Here is a 20,103-nt window from a genome sequence, read left to right as displayed (position 1 = left end):
TGTTATTTTTTGAACAAAAGAATTAGCCAACATCCAATTGCCTTGTTGAAAATGGTACCTTTAGTCCCTCTGTGTTGGTGAAAAAGTCAGTTTCAATAAGAATACTTCTAAACCAGTGGAAATGATTACTTGATAATGATAAAGCTATACCGCTTACATATCGAGCCAGATAATTTTTTCGTTTTGGTCTGGAGCATTTATGTTTCTGGTAACTCAGCATGCCTTAATCAGAAGATATCTGTGACAAGCGAGGAGAAATAACCCTTGCTTCTGATCAGTTTACAACAAATTATAAAGCAATTTCAAAGTTCATAATTTTACAGTAACAAAAAGATTATTTACCAATGGCAAAAAGTTCAAGATGATTGTGGGTCTATCCTTCGTTGCATATCCTAGCAAATGTATCTCAAGATCAGATCACATGATACTCTTAGAGCATATTCCAATGCTACAGCCAAGGACCTAAACGCCTATCTCAATATGGTAAATGTTGAATGAAATTCATGAGTCTGCCATTAGGAAAAGAATGATTGTGAGCAGCTTTCGTGAAAGGGTAGCTTCAAGAAAACCCTCCTCTTTGAAATGGTTGCATGGCTGAGGTTTGCAAAACCGCATCTGAATTTACCTTGCGTCTTTTGGCACCATGTTCTCTACACAGACGAGACCAAATTGACTGCACAGGGAAATGCTTTGCAAAAGCTTCACTGTTTCACCAAAAGATCTTCAAACCATCCGTCATGCATGATACTGGAGGGCTAAAACTTAGTTGAAAGTCGGTCATGCAACAGGACAATGGTCGAAAACTCTACTATAAAACTGTGATTGAATAATTGAAAATGCCCAAGACAATTCTGCAACCTAAATTCCTTTATCTAATTGATATGTGATTGCAGAATCCAGAGTCCTCTGCAGTAGCAAGTGCCCTCAAACTTTACAAAACTAAAGCTGGTTTGTAAGTAGAAGTGGGTGTTCTTTACTCTCAAGCAATGTGAGACTTGAAACTCTTTGAGTAAATGTTTAGTTCAAGTTATTTTCCATTCTTTACCTAATCACTGGGTTCTCTTCCTTCTGAATGTTGGCTGTTTTTTTTTGTTTATCTTTACCTGAAAAAATGCCAAAGTTAAAGTTTTTTTTGTCACAAGGTTGGATTGCTTTACTATTCAGATTTCGTGAGGACTACTTGAAGGCCAGTTTTAATTAATAAAACCTTTGAGTCTTGATTCCAAAGAGGGTGTAGTTTGTTACCCAAAGGTTCATATCCAAGGTTTGGAGGATTAAAGAGGGCGTGATTTTAAAGGCATAAACTCCATTGAGATGCACCAGTGCACCTAGTCTAAACGGTGTACCAGTTTCTGTTTTTAAAACCAGCATTTAAAGCTAGAAGAAAACACTTTGTCAAATTTTCAATGGTATAATGAAGACCACCACATAGCAGAGTCCTGGAGGGGCTCAATATTATACCCCATCCATTAAAAGGGCTCTGTAGGTGATCCAAAGAGCTTTGGAACAATGTCTGTTCGTCAGTGAAGCTAAAATAAGTGTCTGAATCCTAGTAGAGTACCTTAAAGACTGTACCGTTAACAAACCAATAGTACCACTGCAGCAGACCCTTTTTTCTTTTCTTTTAAAATGTTCTGAGTCTTTGAATAATATTCTAGTGATCAACCTAATGGTCCAAAACGCCTTTAAAGAAGGAACAGCTACAGACGCCCATTATCTGGACTATAGTGTAGCTTTCTACAGGCTAAAAAAAGCTGCGCAGTGTGGAAAAACTATCATCCTAGGGAATTCAAACACTCTTCTTTAGAGCAATTAGAATGCACCATACTGAGACATAGGTGTGAATGGAGACTGGTTCAGGTGTGACAGTGACTAGAAAAACCTACACAAATTGGGGTTTGATGCAGGATTCATGCTTTCGCCCCCTATTATTTATTCTTTACACAACTAATTTAGTTCCTACTTTGAGGAAAGTAAGAATATACTCACCCAAATTGAGCTTTATACACATTCGTACCCTCCAATATGCAGGCAACACTTACACTTACAAAGAGCCCTGACAGGTCTCCACTGATCTAATAATGTAAATGGTCTTATGCTGAACTTGAAGAAGGGAATACGATAATAGCGTTTGGTAACCTACAGGTAAACATGCATATATGATTGGTGGAGTAAAGGTTGATCAGTGCAAAGCAAACTATTAAAGTGTGCTGCAGGATGAGAAACTAAAACACAGGCAATGGGAGGAATAATTTAAATTTGTCGAACACCTGGCAATGACTCTGGGTAGCATTCCAGTATATTATTCCTTTGTCCACCATGCCACCTCAGTTTGGGCCTTGCCATATTCAAATCTGTCTTATTCCTGCTCCAGTACGTACAGTCCGGCCCAAACTGCCTGGCTAGGACCTCACTGAACCGCAACACAGTCAACGCAAGACTGGTTTTGCCCTGATTATGACTCTTCAGTCAGGGGTATCTTCGTCTCAGTGGCATAGTGAGCACAGGACCAACGTTTGGCATACACTTGCCACTTTGAGCGGTACTTAAAACACACAAAAGGTGATGGGAGGAATGCTTGCAATGTATCTAATCATTGGAAATCGCACACAGTAGCTTTCCAAACCATCTTTCTTTTGTCTACCATGCCTCATCTGTTTGGAACAAGCCATATGCCAATCATTCTTAACCCTACTCTAATAGGAACAGTCCAGCCCAAACTGCTATGCCAGGGCCTTCTTGAACCATAACAGCAGCAAATCAAGACTGGTTACCTCTATCATCTTTTGTGTGTGTTATGCACCTCCCTAACTGGCAGGAGTTTGCAGAGACATAGGCCTCGTGCTCACTGTGCTACTGGAACGAAGCTGCGCCCAACTGAAGATCCCCAGTCAGGGCGAAACCATGGCATGATGTGCAAAAGAACGATAGGTTGGAATGCTACCTGAGCAATTGTCAGTTGTTAATCTTATTACAAGCATTTCTCCCATTTCCTTTTATGTGTGGGATGATAAACTAAGCCATGAAGTCCAATTAGCAGCACTGCCATATTAGGCAAAGTATTTACAACTAAATTTGCAGAATTTGTACCACAGTCTACATAATCTAAATTTGCTGAGCTCTTTGGATCTTTTCAGAGCGAAATTCATTACTGCACTCACGTAAGGTTCACCAACATATGCGGCAAAGCCAAACTCTGTATTGGATAATATCTTCTCTTCAATGGTTTGTGTAATCTTTGGTCTTCCTTAGACCACTCCCACCACTCAATTAAGACTGGAATGTGGTCGTACTCAGCAGTAAGCTTTTTGTTTCTGAAGTATTGTTACAAGCTGAAGATCTCCGAAGCTGAAAACATAAGGAATATCTTTTGGAACAAATTAAGTGGCCATGCCAATTCAAACTCTTCGAATCAGATCTCTATTCTGTGTGGGATGCTCCCATCATGGGTTCAGATGGTAGAATGGCAAGTGAAATTCAACACTGTGCCTTTAAAATCTTAGCCAGCAAAGCTGCAGTAGTGGCTTCCTACTCCAAAAACATAAATAAGTTTTATAATTTGTCACATAGGCTTACCAGCCTTCTCACCAGTTGTCCAGTAATGTATGAAAATAAGGTTGAAGCATGCAAATAGAATTAAGATAATGAAGTTGAGATTCCTCTTGGTTCCACTTGCATCACTGAAATATGGTCAAAGTCTGTTAATGACACCGGACTGCAAATGTTGCAGAGGATGTGGCCATTATAACAAGTCACTGGAGCACGTCCTATGCGCATGTCCTTGTGTGCCTAGTCTGCACAGAAACATTTAAAACCCTTGTTTTCTCAAGATAGGTCTCTGAAGAATTGAATCAGCTTTATTAGCGTGCCTGCAAGTTATAGACTGCAAATTAATCTGCCGACTGAACAAATATATGGAGTGGGCAGTCAAGGAGCTTGTTAATTTTGGTAATAGGCCACACTTAGTGAATTGTGTGGCAAGGCCTTATTCTGCACCTATTTAAAATCACACAAATCTTAAGTAAGCCACATATGTACTGTGCAGTGAATCAATTGGAAAGGCCTTGTTTTGGACTCCCTTAAAATCAAAAGCCTATGCAAGTTTTCTATGTATGTTGTTATGGTCAACACGTAAATTCAATTAATGAAAGTGCAACTTAGTTCCTGTCCAGCATGACTTTAGGATATGACTTTTACAGCTTTCTTGCACAAGTGTTGTATTCTTTTTAAGTAGTTTTTGCAAGCATGTTTTTTTTTTTTTGCTTGTTATAATCCCTAGGTGCTGTAAACCGCACAAGTAGTTTTTTTATTAGTGCATTTCGGCTTTTTAATGTCTTGGCGGCAGTATCAGTTTTTTGAGACATGACCTTTTGTAATGGCAATTTAACTAATAATTGATTTTAATATGTTAATCTCCAAGAACTATGCCCAAGTATATAGATTTTCTTTAATTTTTGTAATTATTTTATTAATTTAACAAAAAGATTTTATGTACCTTTTTTTATTAAAGTAATTTATTTGCATAACTTTCTCAAAGTGAGTTCTCCTCACATACATCCTGAACCTTTAACCAGATGCGGTCTTGACAAAAATCTGTTTTGCAAACTGTATTTTTCAAATTTGTGGGGTGTACCTTGAGTGTACACTTACGTTGCTGTTCTTTTCAATTGTCTTTGGTTCCCTAAGTGAAAATTAAGATATCTGTATGCAAAGGTGTTTTTACTGTACCTCACAAGTCAAACTGCATAAAGCAGTGCAAAAGATAATTAAAGACGTGTTCTCTCTTCCCACAGATGCTCAAAGAACAATATCTTGGCTACAGGAAAATAGTTTTAGGCGATGCCACCGATGTTTTTGAGGCTAGACGAGCAGAAGCTAAGAAGTGGCAGAGTGCCCCACGTATTACAACTGGACCCACCCCTTTCAGCAACATACCAAATGCAGCCGCTGTTGCAATGGCTGCAACTCTTACTCAGCAGCAACAGCCTGCTACAGGTCTGAATGCATTCAAGTTATAGCTTAATCCTTCACAATATGTATGCAAGTTTGGGCCTAGTTGTCTTTTGTGTTGACCGACAAATCAAAAACTAGATCTCAACTAAGTTATTAAAATGACATGTAGAAAATGCAGGGTAGATTAGCAATAATTATAGACTGGTATTTAATCTTACAAATTATCTTGTATTGGTAATATTTACTGTATTGCTGTAAACGGCCCTTGGAATGTGAGCCTTCATTATGAAAGTGCATCTCAGACTATGCATAATATAGCATTTTAACAACCCTTTCTGATTGTACAGATCTCTTTTTTAAAATGTCAGATGAGTATGAACACTTGACTTCAAGAAGCAAACTAGTTTACAAATATTATCAAATGTTATAAAAATGTGTCATACAGTGCTTTTGTAGATCTCTTGGATACTTTTAATGTTATGGAAAGAAACAGAGTTCTCACACTGTAATGACTGTATGATGTTTACACGCTTCGGGGAAATAACCATTCAGTTTGACCGAACCATTTGCTGTTATGTCTCTAAAGACTAAGGGGCACCATCAATATTTTATTTATTTCAAATGATGGTTGACATCCAAGTATTCGTGCAAAGCATAAACCAGGAATGTGTTAAATCACTTGTATTAGAATAGACTCAATTTGTTTTGTTTGTGCCATTTGAGACTCCTTGACTGTTGTATTCATGGTGTGAAGGAAAATAAACTCCTAAATTATGTATATATAATCAAATAAAGGCCTGAAGTTGGTTTACTCCTGAATAATACCATGCACAGTTGTCTTCTATCTGATCAACATGGTATCTTGGCAGTGAAGAACAATCCTACTTCTCGTTACATCTCATGACACTACTAATCTTCGTAGTGTTAAGTGATCTTATTTGTGCCAATTACTCTTGTATTTAACACATGTTACGCATCACAGAATGTTACTCTTGAGTTGCTACAGCTAACAAACTGAACAGAGTCTAGGTCCTTTGTGAAAAATATCTAATAAGGAGATGTTTTGTTCTTCTAATGATCCCTCTTAGACATACTAAAAGTATTCAACAGTGTCAAAAAGATTGTTAAAGCTTTTTTATTCTCAGGCTTCAAAATTAATTTATATGGGCCTCTGGGGTCAAGGTGCCTGCTAAATATTTAGCATGAGACAATTATAACAAACTTTTATAGATAGTGTATTTCTAGTCTGTTGGCAAACAGCATTACTCCCATAACATAAAAAATATTTTTCATTCAGTTGAAAACTAATTTTCGGCTGTGATAATCTATTGAATCCAATTTGAGTTTCTGACAGTTGAAACACTGTTTAGAAGAGGTTTATGTTTGCCACTGTTGTCTCCATTGCCAATGTGACCTGTTTAGGCATTTCCATTGTACCTAGAAGCAATTATTGAAATATTGTTTTACTAATTTTAACAATGATTACCCAACACGTTTAAAGGTGTTAATGTTGAACATTAAAATTAAAATGCTGACTTGTTGTAGAAAATGCTTTTATATTACATACTCACATTGGTAGAATGCCCCGTTATTTGGGGTGCAGAATGTAGCGTACATACTTTTTGTTGTTGTAGTCAAAGGTTTAAATTTATTTTAACACTACATCTTGTTTACACACCTCATTCAGGAGTGGTCACTAAAGGGCTTTGAATTCTCTTTGCAGAAGTATTAAATAAATTATATTTTTTTAACTTATGATCCCTTCATAATAATTTTAATGCACTTATCACCGTTTTAAAAAGCAAGAACTGTACTGTGAAAACTGTAAAATCATGATTTCTTAAATTATTTCTAAAGATACAGATTTGTAGATATTTTATTTTTAACATATGCTTAAACTAGTCAAATTTGGGATTTCTTAAATATGTTGGATGAAACAACCCAAATGTATTTAATCCTTTTGGCTAATTGTTTTTAACAGTGGCACATTTTTGGTGTGAATCTGCGGGGTTGGGGATCTCTTGAAAAGTAGTAGCAGAATTATTATTTTTTTGTTACCATTTTGGCACAGAGCCTTGTAATTTGCTAATCTCTTAAAAGGTGCTGTGAATATCTTGCCTTACTGAGCGGTATAATTCAGCGGAGTTTATCAATCATAACCCAGTTAATGCTTTGTGTGAATACGTTTGAATTGTGAAGTTTCTGTATCTTGATTTGCTTAAAAATGAACAATAAATTGATTAAATGAAAATATTGTCCTGTTTTTTTATCTTAACGGCCTCCTTATAAATATTTGTACGAAATTGGTTGAAATAGTTTGTTATATGATATCCTTCCCAGTTTGTCATTCTTTTTCAAGCTCTTACCTTTTGCTTCAGATGTTAGCGACAAGTTTCTTGAACGTGCAATTACTCCCTTTTGTTTATAGGTGTCTGACACAGACTGTTCTCACTTATCGTGTTGGTATCATTAGTTTTGGTTTACAGTTCTGTAATTTGCCAGACTGTGTATTGGAGATGTCTTATGCTGTGGAACATATTTTAGGGCGTAGAATATCTTAATTTTGATTGGTTCATGCATACACTTAGAAGTGACCGGTCCATTTGCAATAGGTGGCCTTGATTAAATTGCACTTTTTGGTTTTGTTGGCATTTTTTCTAGTTATCTAAAAGTACATGACAGACTCTTTTGGAGATATTTTGAAGTGTAATGTGTTGGTATTTAAATGGCATTGATGACAATTGTTTGTGTAATATCTATTTGAATAAATTTATGAAGGTTGTAAAATAATTCAACGGAGTAAGGAAAGTTATTTTATTTCCGTGTTTTTTTTTTTTTATATTAGGGCCACAACCATCTCTGGGAGGTAGTTTTGGAGCACCATTCGGCTCAGGTATTGGCAGTGGCTTGCAATCAAGTGGCTTAGGTTCTTCAAGCCTCGGAGGTACTCTTTAACTTTTCTCTATTCCTCTTGATTATTAATCGTTTGAAATGCCGTACAATTAAGGTCATTGGTCTATTTGCGTCCTGCTTCTAAAGCAGAAAAGTGTTTGGGTTTAATGCCTGATTTGAAATAGGTGAACAATTGTTGTACAATTATGTAATTTCTGCATGTGAGAGCATTTAGCATGAGTGTGGGTCAAGATTAGTTCTTTCAGTAGGCACATTTAAGCGTGGGTTATGAAAAAGGCAATATCCACAGTCTAGCTGACCGATTCGACCATTGTTTTGTAAATTAAAATATTACTGTGGTTCATAATGGTAGCTTAGAGTATAGTTTCATCTGTAGAAAAAGGACAAGCTGCAAAAATGTTTTTATTGCCTAGAAATTACAAATTGCTTTGTCCACTGGTCCAAGCTTATTTTGTCTTAGAAGTGAAATTGTAGTTAACATTTTCAGTCGTTGGGATGAGTCAAGACAAATGTGTCTGTTTATGCTGAATAATTGGTCAGACATCCTGTTTGTTTTGGCGTTTAGACCTGGTATGTCCTTATTTAGCTTTTCCCCCCGTGAAGTTCAGTAATGAACACTGTGCTTGTCAAGACCAGATCATGGAAAAAACATCTGTTTGGAAATAATGACAGTTCTATTCATGTGTTTGCAGCGTTTGTGTGTGTACCTGTCTGTGTGTGCTTGTGTTGAATGCAGCAGTCCAACTTATTCATCCTCTCATTCACATTTCAGAGGCCTTCTACACATATGTAGTAAGGTATATGTGCTTCAAGTTGTTTTACATTGCCCACCGGTTTTCACACCCATAAACCTCCTTTATGGTACATTGAAATTCATCCTTGCAACACTGTGGAGAAGTGTGGCTCACCGGTTAAAGGCGGCAAACCGAGAAGCAGAGGTCGGCCCAGGATCAGGGTTCAATTCCCGACGCGGCAGGGTACGGAACCAATGTCAGCGGGCTCGATAAATCTCGCCTTGGTGCCTCTCTAACCATGCGTCCCACGCTGCAACTCTGGGCAATAGCTTGCTTAATCTCCACAACGGCCCCCTCGCTGCCGGAGATGCCTGGCTTCACCTTGGGGATGCCCAATAGGGACCATCCCACAGGGAAAGCCAGGACGGGTTCCCCAGCGGCACACAGCGCCAAGAAACCCTGGGGTGAACGTGCGCTCTACAAATTCATACTAACATAACATAACTGTGCCCCTTGCTTTGCAGATTGTCACCTTACCTGCTGGTCACCCATGAGTGTTACCCAGTATTGATTTCCAGAAAAATATAAAGGTATAAACATACTACTTTTTACTAGAGACTTTTAACTGCATATTCCTCACCTTTTAAATACCTCCCGGTGTTAGACTGGATCGGACGCTTTTGCTTAGCATTTCCCCTCAGCGACTACATGTGGCATTGTGATATCGTGCCACCTCATGCTGCTCTGTCTCATGCAGAACGTGTTATCGAGACCAGTATATGTACGCCACTGGTTCACTCTGGTGTCAGTTTTTCTGTTCTCTATTCATGCCAACAGATATGAATCTTAAAGAAACCATCATTAAAACTTTGTGCAGACTTTCAATATTGGAACCTTATTACCTGTAGATTGAGACCACTCCACAGAATGGGGAGTGGGAGGGCAGGTGAAGAATCTGTGGTTAGTCTCTAGTGTAATTTCCTTTCTTTTCGCCCCAACCGAAGCAGGTACTCGCTTCAACTGTCATTCAACAGTTTTGGCAACTTTTATTTGTCACCTAAACATCAGGGTTTAAGCTGTGTATGACATGTAACCAAGAGATGTCTGTTACGGATCCACACAATGTCTTTGTGATTTTTTGGTGTTGGCCAAAACTGTAAGTCATGTTTGTGGAGTTCCTAGATAAACAAGAAGGCCTTCCATGACCATGAAGCAAGCTTGCGCTGTGAAGATGAGGTCAAAGTCCTGTTCTTGGTCGATGACTATGACGTGGCAGTCCTTGTCAAGGTCAAGAGTGAGGACTTGCTCTCCTTCTTGAGCCCTTTGGAGAGATCGGACTTCCTCTGAATCTAAATCTTGCTTTCCTGAGTCAAGCCATTCGGGGGTATGAGTCTAGCACCTCTAAACTGAGCTGCTCCCCATTTGCTGGGCTGACTACGGCATTGTTTTCATATCTTTGGATCAGGTTGTGAAACTAGATCAGCTCCAGAAAGCTGAAAAAAGCAATGGACTTAATCTTTGGTGCTGTTCCGGATCGATCTGTTGCGTCCTCAGGCCCCACCAATCTGAGGGGGTCTCCAGCGTGCTGAATCACTGACTTATACTTCCTTGACTCTAACTGGGCCTCTTTTTAAGGCTGTTAACCACGTCTGCTTTGGGTGTGGTGATGCCTTTGTATCCATCTTTGGCACCACGCCTTATGAGGCGATTAAACTGTTCAAAGCCGATGGCTCACTTAGCAGCACTTGTACCGATGATGCCGATTGCGGATCTGATCATTCATTCAAATTTCGAGTCCAATGCACCATCTACTATGGTTTATGCTCAATCCAAGCATGATTTATCCTAAGAGGAGTATCTTTTTGATGCTGAATGAGCCCAGGTTATTTTGCAAGATGCTAGTGGGCTCGATACATCACCAGATGCTCCATTGACATCCCCTAATCCGGCTATGGCCACTAAAGTGGCATCATTGTGTGTCAATGATACTTGGGGCAGCAGAGACCCTTAATCTGCCCACACAGGACGTCAAGACTGCCCTGTTAACAAAGGTTTTGGACCTGGCGCATTCTTCAAAAGAGCCCATGTTACCTTTCAATGAGGCATTAACAGATGTGTTGATGGGCACCTGCGCTAAATGACCTTGCCCACCAATAAATAGACACTTTGCTAGAAGGCATCTGCAGGCTCCAGGAAATCTGGATTTTCATCAACACCCGACTCCAAAGAACATTAGAATACAGGCTTTGACTAGTTGTACTAACCCAAATGCTTTCCCCACTAGTTCTTCAGGCAGGGAGTAAAACAAAAATGAAGGCTTATTGAAAAAGGTATTTCTCTTTGACTACTCTGGTCCTAAGATCAGTGACTACTTCCTGTATTCTAGCAAGATACTTTAATGCTGTTGGCACAGGGTATTGGGCGTGTTACCTGCTGCCCCGTAAGACACTCGTAAGATTTTACAAAGTTTGGTTTCTGACGGTCAAGACTCAGTGAAGTTTTCTATTAATGAGGCCTAGATACCACTGAAAGTTTGGCCAGAGCTTTGGATACAATGTTATTAGACGCCATGTGTGGATCCATTCAACTGTTGTTTTCACAGATGTTCAACATTCTAATAAAACGAGGAAACTTCCTGCAACTTCAAGATTGGTTTATTATACACGCACCAGGGAGTCCACACCAGCAGCCCCACGCTACAGCGGACACTCATGTACTGAGGTCAATGCGTTCCGATGCTGACATGGTTAGCATTCTTTAATGTTAACAATTAATTGTAGGGTGAAGTTAGCGCACATCGTCCCTTTATAATGCAAATGAAAAGAGGAAGAAGGAAAGAAGTGAAAAAAACGTGAGGGCAGATTGGATGCAAAGAGAACAGAAAATCTAATGATGAGGCAAATGCAAGAACATATGAACAAATATAACATGATGTAAAATTTTACTTAAGAACATAATCCTGGAGACGTGAAGGTGGCCTTCTGGATCTAACAGAGCGCCCAGGAGAATAAGCTTGAACCTCACCATCGCATCTCCGGGAATGCACACGACCACTCTAGGAGTGTCTGGCCAGGGGTTGTAAACCCACACTACCATCCCCACTCCCACATTCAGAAAGCCGGGATATGCTCTAAATTTCCCCACCAGTGAGCATGACAACATTTTTCTTAACTTTGATTCTTTTGGGGCCAAAATATGTGGTCTCAGCCTTTTTCACAGAAACAAGATCACCCACCTTCCAGTCACACTTGCGGACACCCATTTTGGTATCAAACCTATGTGTGTAACCCTCCTGATACTTCCTGACTCTCCAATCATTCACAGAGTGTTTCCTGACTTTAACACTCAGCCACACAGGATTGAGGTTGGAACCAGCTGTCCTGCCCCTTAGTTTTTTAAATGGGGAGCAACCAGTAATACTGTTGGGAGTGTTCCTGTGAGCCCATATTTTTTCTCTAAGGACACCCTTAAGGGGGAACGAGTATCGAGAACAGTTTGGGCACATGCTATCATGTGCCTGTTCATGCTCTCTACCAGGCCATTAGCTTGTGGTGAGTAAAGGGCCGTATGATGGTGGGTGATTGAAAGGTCTTTTAAAAAATCATTCATCTCCTGAGAGGTAAACTGTATCTCGTTGTTTGAGACTAAAATGTCAGGTACACCCTCAGAGGTGAATACATCCTTCAAGAATTCAATAATGTTTTTAGAAATAACGGAACTCAAGCAGCAAGCGGATATCCATTTGTAAGTATAGTCAACCAGGACAACAGCATCTTTCTGTGGGGGCCAACACTTCAAAAGGTCCAACAATGTTGATGGCAAGTTTGGACCAGGGTCGTTCAGGCAGAGCCATAGTAGATAGCGGTGATGTGCTGACTTTCCTGGACTTGTCATTGACGGCACAAATGGTGCAATCCTTGACCGCTTCCTCAACATGTTTTGTTAACCTCTGGCCACCTGTAAGATTCCCTGACTCTTGCCTTGGTCAATCTGCGTCCCAGATGGCCCTCGTGTGCCAGACTGATAATTTTCTCTCTCTAGGGGCGAGGAGAAACTAATCTGTCTCCTCTGAAAAGTTCTCCCTCAACAATGTTTAGTTTATCACGAACATTCCAAAAAGATTTGGCTACACTGGAGTCATCACATTCAGCACGGCTTCCCATTCTACTCTGTTGAGCGCACATACCCTCACCCAAGATACGGCACAGTCAGAGGAGTTCAGTACTTTTTTTTTAGCGGCATCCAAGAAAGAAAATCTGCCGGGATATTTCTGAGACCGGGCAGGTACTCAATTGTAAAGTTATACTCCCAGAGTCCCTCAATCCAACTTTTGATCCTGGGATTAGTGCTCTCACCATTCCTGCACGCAAACTTGTACCAGGGGCTTGTGGTCAGTTCGGACAAGAAATGGCAAACCCCACAAATTAAACCTGAAATAGTTGATGGCCCACGAGCAAGCTAATGCATCGCGCTCAATAACTGAATAGCGCTCTTCGGGGAGCGCAAGGCGAAACCAATAACCTTTTCTTTACCATCAATCATCTGGGACAGGACGACACCCAGTCGTGGTAAGGATAGTCTTCTTAAGTACATCAAAATGGCCTAGTGTAGGCATGAGTGCAATCTCACCTTTGACCTTCTTGACAGCAATTTCGCAGTCTTCAGACCACTTAAAATCAACCCCCTTTTTTAGAAGTAGCCTTACAGGTTGCACCACACGGGAAAAATTGCAAACAAACTTCGTGTAATACTCTGATAACCCAAGTAAAGACCTTACTTGGTCCTTGTTATTGGGAGCTGGAGCTTGTAAGATTACTTCCACAAGGTCAATTTTGGGACTGATACCCTCGCTTTAAATAGTGTCCCAGATAAGATACAGAACTGACTCTGAATATACATTTCTCTCTCTTGAGTGAGCCCACGTTCTTGGAGCCTGAATAACACCATAAACAACACTTTGTCATGTTTGACTCACTTTGTCATGTTTGACTCTATTCTGTCCAAAGACTAGTATGTCATCTTGGAAGAACAGGACTGAGTCAATCCCTGATAGTACATCTTTCAGAATTCTTTGGAAACATGCAGCAGCACTCGCTAGCCCAAAAGGCATCCTGACAAACCTATAAGAACCCAAAGATGTTACAAATGAGGTCAGAGCCTTGGAGTCCTCATGCAACATGACCTGATGGTAGGCCGATGACAAGTCCATAACGCTGAAAAGGCTGGCACCTCCTAACTTCGTCAGGGCTTCATTGATGTCGGGTAATGGTTGCCTGTGGACCCAAATACAGTAATTTAGGCTTCTCAAGTCTTCACACATCCAAATTTTTGTGCCTTTGTTTTGGGGCTAAAATGATGGGGGGCAGCCACTCTTAAGATTCAATCTCCTCTGATACTCAAATGGAGCAATCTATCCAGTTCCTCTTGGAGTGGCTTTAACATGAGATTTTGGACCTTCCTCACTTTGATCTTGTGCTCGAAACCTCTAAGGAGTCCTACATTTTCACTGAAAACTCCAGTGTACTTCCCTGTAATATCCTGATGATCACCATGGGGTGTTAACAACATCACCTGGTTGGGAGCATTTGGATCCAAAATGATCCCAAGATTCGTTGATGTCTCCAGCCTAAGAGATTGTCTCCACGCCTAGCAATATAGACCTTGTCTCTCTGTCTCTGAAGATAATGGTTTTGGATGAAAAATCCAACACGGTCAATTGTCCACCATAACCCACCGGGTTGATGTCGCATTTTGGCATAGAGCGATTACCAGTGTCCACACCTTTAACATCATGTACCGAATTGTCCAAACAATCTGTGATACAGTAGATAGTTTGCTGTGATAATTCTTCGCCGTCATACATGCTTACTTTTACATTCCTGCACATGCAGGCATAATGTCCCTTTTCCCCACAGTTTCTGCAGTTGGTAGACCTGGCAAAGCAATTGGGGAAGTTGGGCCCATGGTTCAGACTTCCACATCTTGGGCATTTTGTCTTGCTATCTCTGTTCCAATTGGAATTGAACTTTAGTTTGTCTGCTTTATTGGATCCTTTTTAGGTCTCGCCTACGACGAACGCGCTGAAAGCGCGTTCTCGCAGCGAGAACTATAGTCCGCGTCTCAGCAGTCTGAGAACGACGAAGGGAAACTAGACCTGGCCGCGCGCAGCGTTTCCCCATAGGATAACGTTTTGCGCGCGGCCAGGTCTTGTCTCCACGTTTTTGGACACAAGGGAACCCAGTAGGGGACCTTCGGACCGTGGGTTACTTTAACTTGTTATAGAGAACAGGGGTCCTAAGGATTCAAAATATCACATGCAGATAATAATATAGACTACAGTCAGTACTATATTTTTGGAAAACGTCCAGCCGGACGTAAATTTATTCATAGGATAACATAGAGTTGTGTTGGCCCATGGAGGGGCCACAGATAGTGGCAAGATAGGGTACAGTCCTGTACCTATCCCGAAAGGTTTAGAGGAGATAAACCAGGAAGAAGGAGATAGAGCAAGGAAAAAGTTTTTCAGGCAAGCAAGAAGTTTTTTGAGCCAAAAGGTGACTTGTAGTTACAGTAAATACAGTTACAACAAATTCACCCTGCAGTGTCAACAATTTCAAATAAACATATTAAGTAATATGCTACACTGCATTTTGCGTCGACGTTTCGATCCCTAAGGGCTCATAATACACTGGGATCATCATCAGGACAGTTTTTACAGTTAGTGCCTGCAGTAAATATAGCCTGGCGCTACTGCTAGTCGCCTATAGTTGGAATGACTCTTCCTACCGGTGGACAAGATTTCAACCGGTTTGCAACATCATTTGCTGGCCACATGTGGTATGGGCCGTGTAGCGGTCTGGAGAATTATCCGTGTTTTACGAGGTTTCCTACGGATGGGTCCTCGTGGTTGCTGGGGATTGCCTAGCTACGTGTGCTGCAGCCAGGAGCGTGCAGTTGCTTGCTTCTGGTACGAAGCAGCGGCGGGTTGGGGGCTTGGAATTAATCCGGCCAGATGCTTGCTTCAAGGTGGAAGCAGCGGCGGGTTGGGCGAAGCTCGATCGGCTTCTGCCCTTTCAAAGTGGCAGCGCAGGTCCGCTGTTGACAGTGGACCTGCAGAAGCCGATCGAGCTTCGCCCAACCCGCCGCTGCTTCCACCTTGAAGCAAGCATCTGGCCGGATTAATTCCAAGCCCCCAACCCGCCGCTGCTTCGTACCAGAAGCAAGCAACTGCACGCTCCTGGCTGCAGCACACGTAGCTAGGCAATCCCCAGCAACCACGAGGACCCATCCGTAGGAAACCTCGTAAAACACGGATAATTCTCCAGACCGCTACACGGCCCATACCACATGTGGCCAGCAAATGATGTTGCAAACCGGTTGAAATCTTGTCCACCGGTAGGAAGAGTCATTCCAACTATAGGCGACTAGCAGTAGCGCCAGGCTATATTTACTGCAGGCACTAACTGTAAAAACTGTCCTGATGATGATCCCAGTGTATTATGAGCCCTTAGGGATCGAAACGTCGACGCAAAATGCAGTGTAGCATATTACTTAATATGTTTATTTGAAATTGTTGACACTGCAGGGTGAATTTGTTGTAACTGTATTTACTGTAACTACAAGTCACCTTTTGGCTCAAAAAACTTCTTGCTTGCCTGAAAAACTTTTTCCTTGCTCTATCTCCTTCTTCCTGGTTTATCTCCTCTAAACCTTTCGGGATAGGTACAGGACTGTACCCTATCTTGCCACTATCTGTGGCCCCTCCATGGGCCAACACAACTCTATGTTATCCTATGAATAAATTTACGTCCGGCTGGACGTTTTCCAAAAATATAGTACTGACTGTAGTCTATATTATTATCTGCATGTGATATTTTGAATCCTTAGGACCCCTGTTCTCTATAACAGGTCTTGTCTCCACAGCATGGCATGGCAGACCGGATCGCGTCGCGCGCCTCGCTGGAATGCAGGGGGAGTCTGCAGAGAGGCGCGTGGCGCTGATAAACAGGCTGGCTGCAGACGCCGTGGTGCGGCACCGATAAACAGGCAGGCATTGCTTCCTCCCGCCCGCTGTCCGTGTCCCGCCCGCTATCCGTGTCCCGCCCGCTGTCCGTGTCTTGTCTTTATTGAGACTGTGGCGGCCGCTTGTTTGCAGTGCCATAATATATGCAAGAACTGTGGCATAGCAAATAGCATGAATGGTTTCTGCACATAGGGTGGTTCTTAAAACTGCTTTTCAGGACTTCTTGCACGTCTGTTCCCTCCCTGTGGCGAGGTTTTAAATGTAGTTTGAAATGTAATTTCCACAATGCGCATTTGTCATTCTACTGTAGACACGCTTTTGATCTTTGAAGCTATCGTTTCACTACTGGCGCGCGCGTCGTTCTCTGTTGCGGGTTAACACGGCTTCAGCATAGAGAGCTTCTACTGCACGGCAAGGTTTTAAATGCTGTTCCCGCAATTGTCAATCTACTGTAGACGTGCTTTTGATCATTGAAGCGCGGTTCAATCTCTGTTGCGGTTTATCACAGCTTCAGCACAGGGAGGTTCTACCGCATGGCAAGCTTTTATATGCAGTTCCCACCTTTGTTAATTTAAAACACTTTTACTATAGAGGCGGGTTAGAAGATTGACATTTGATCTCTGTTGCGGGTTAACACGGCTGCAGCACAAAGAGCTTCTACCGCACGGCGAGTTCCCGGACCAAGCGACCCTGCACTTGGTTCATGTGATGCAACAAGTGGAAGTGCAGCGTTTGTTCACTTCACACCAGTCTGCTCTGCACCCCGAGAGTTCTGCTAGAAGCGCGATGCAAGCTTCCCCCAGATGGTCAGCTGACAAGCAACAAACTTCCCGAAACCCGGAATTGTACCGATTTCATCACTGTAGCGCCTCGAATCCCTAGCTACAAGATGGTGGCGAGCTCTTTACTGCACCAGGACAATCAGTGCAAACGCAGCTACTCCCCCCCCCCCCCCCCCCCTTCCCGCCCCCTCCCAGCACAGAACGGAGGCCTCCTGGAAAGTTGCGAATATTATTTCCAGAAGCTGCACAACATAGCAACCCATAAAACAATCCGCAGGCAGCATCCCAAGAAACAGCCGGGGTTTGCAAAGAAGTCTGCCAACCATCTCCCACAGCATTCTCTCTCTTCTTCAAACTCCTTGGGCGATGAATATGCTTTCATGCATTTTGTTTTCCTTTTCAACAGTTTTTGCTTGGCAGATTTCTGTCCACGGTGGGGAGCCGCCCCATGGCGCCTGTGAATCAGCAGATCTTCTTATCACTTTCTTTTCTATCTTTCTTCTATTTCTCATCTCCTTTCCCTTGATCCTCCTGTCTCTCTATTTCAGAATTGTTAACTTCTCTGCCTCTCTAGCCCTTCTCTCTATCGTAGTGTTCCACCTATTTTAATTCCACTCTTGACTGTTATTTGTGTGGAATATATGCTGCCTACTTTCCCTCAGCTTTTTCTCGGGTGTCTCTGCTTTCAGCGACCGCCCTCCCTTCATTCTGTTCTACCTGTTCACTGACCCCTCCTCCTTCCTTAGCTGCTCGTGCCTGGTTTTTACTGTCACAGAGGCTAATTTGTACCGCCTTTAACACAGATTCCCGTTCGCCCTCGCTCGCTCCCTCCCTTCCCTAATAGGGCCTTCTACCCTACATTGTGTGCAGGCGCTGGGCAGAGTCCAGCGTGGCTATACACGAACGGTGTCCTTTGTTTAACCCTGCCAACCAATATATTAATAAACAGAGTACGCATTCTGTTACTGCACAAGCAGCCACCATAAGCCTATCCGCAGTGCTGCCATGATCACCTTTTACCACAGCATTACCCAATATTGTAGCGTACAACAATGTTAATAGGCTTTGTGCTTTTATTTTTTCCGTTAACCAATAATTTCCCCTGACATACTTTTATCGGTCCACACACATGCTTCCAGCACTTATCACTGCTCAAGCAGCCATCTTCTAGCTAATGGCACTGCTACAATAATAATATTATTGGAGCATTACCTCACGAGGTTGCGTACTACCTGTTGCTAATACACTTCTGCGCCTTTGTTTTTGTTCTTAAAGAAATAATTTTGCCCACCATACTATTTACACCCCAGAAACATTCCCTAAAGCAGTCTTTGTACGATCTCATAAGTTCATTTGTAGCAATTGCAACCTCTGAAAAAGGATTGTCTGGGTCACTTCTTGTGGAGTTGGTGCTAACATCTGTGGTTACATTATTACTACGCATTGTCTTCACCCAGTGGAAAGGGTGTTCTATCTTTTCCACAATGGTGATTGCCTCTTTGAGGTTAGGATTCTTTTCTCCTGGATCTTAGGGTCATTGGTGCAATGCACCAGTTGATCTCGTATGAGGGAATCCGATAACTGTTCCAATTCGCAAGTCTGTGCCAAAGATTTTAATGCAGCCACATAGTTGCTGATCCTTTCTCCTTTAGCTTGTGTGCACATGAAGAATGTGTGTCGCTCCATTACGACATTGAGTTGTGGCCCAAAGTGTGTTTGTAAAAGCAATACACTAATTTCATATATATCACCTGCTTCTCTGCCTATCGGTATGGGATCTAGGCTATTATAGATGTTCAATGCCGAGGTTGTGGAGTAACACAGCTTGCTTCCTAGCTGCAGAGAATCTTTCTCCACCAATGGCTATGAGGTAGGAGTCGTAAAGAGGTTTCCATTTTTTCCATGGTAGAATTGGTTCGCCACGTTCACATAAAAACGGAGGTGGCTGACTGACACCGCAGGATGTTGACATCCTGAAAGAAAAGTAACTTAACAAACCAACAAAATAAGCGAATATAACAATTTAAAATAAGAGTTTAAAATGATAAAGCAAAACAGGCTAACATAAATACTTTGAATGCTTCTCTTCTTTATTAAAGTTTTTCACAAAGATGAAGCAGGTCATTTTTAGGTTTCGCATAGCGTTGCAGCGCGACGCGCTGTCACTTTGTAAGATATGCAGTATACACTATTGTGGGGAGAAGCTCCGCCCACTTTCCGGACATATTTTTGATTGGGTAGACTCATAAATGCTGCCTTTTGATTTGTTTTCAACTTCTTAGTCCCGCCTCCTGACGGCCATCTTGTCCTTGATATTTTTCCCTGGCTATTGGCCCCTTCACACCAAATCTATTTTTGCCGTGTCCCCCCCCCACCCCTCCTGCAGTCCTTGACTTTTCAGCACCCCCCCAACCCCCCTTCACTTCTGTTCGTGTCTTCCTGGACCCCCACTCTCCCGTTTTCAATGCAATAGGACTCGCATAAATATGAGTCCTATTGCATTAAGAAATACTTGTTTGTTGTGAGATTGGCTGGCTGATTGCACTCTTTTTTGATGTCCCTCTGCTGACGGCTTTTTTTGCCTGACTCTAAAACACATGCGCAATGCACGCGGGAAGGAGTACAACGCAATCCTATCCCTGCGTTTCCATTCCCAGCGCAGCGCGTGTCTTTGCTATGTTGTACAAGCAGGGGGCAC

General features: G+C 42.0%; 1 protein-coding gene across 5 annotated transcripts in view; it reads left to right on the top strand.

Annotated features, from left to right (window-relative positions):
• Positions 1-20,103, top strand: part of NUP58 (nucleoporin 58) — a 504,014-nt gene that overhangs the window by 375,818 nt on the left and 108,093 nt on the right. For 2 of the 5 annotated variants that reach the window (XM_086935184.1, XM_086935185.1), the window contains exons 13-14: positions 4,794-4,995; positions 7,799-7,897. In XM_086935184.1, coding sequence (XP_086791310.1) covers positions 4,794-4,995; positions 7,799-7,897 — 301 coding nt within the window. The remainder of the gene's footprint in view (positions 1-4,793; positions 4,996-7,798; positions 7,898-20,103) is intronic. The other 3 variants (XR_015299350.1, XM_086935187.1, XM_086935186.1) reach the window with 2 other exon arrangements.

The sequence above is a fragment of the Lissotriton vulgaris genome, chromosome 8 (genome assembly GCF_964263255.1).
Source record: "Lissotriton vulgaris chromosome 8, aLisVul1.2, whole genome shotgun sequence".
In the NCBI taxonomy this organism is placed as follows: Eukaryota; Metazoa; Chordata; class Amphibia; order Caudata; family Salamandridae; genus Lissotriton; species Lissotriton vulgaris.
This window is presented reverse-complemented; position numbering and strand designations above follow the sequence as displayed.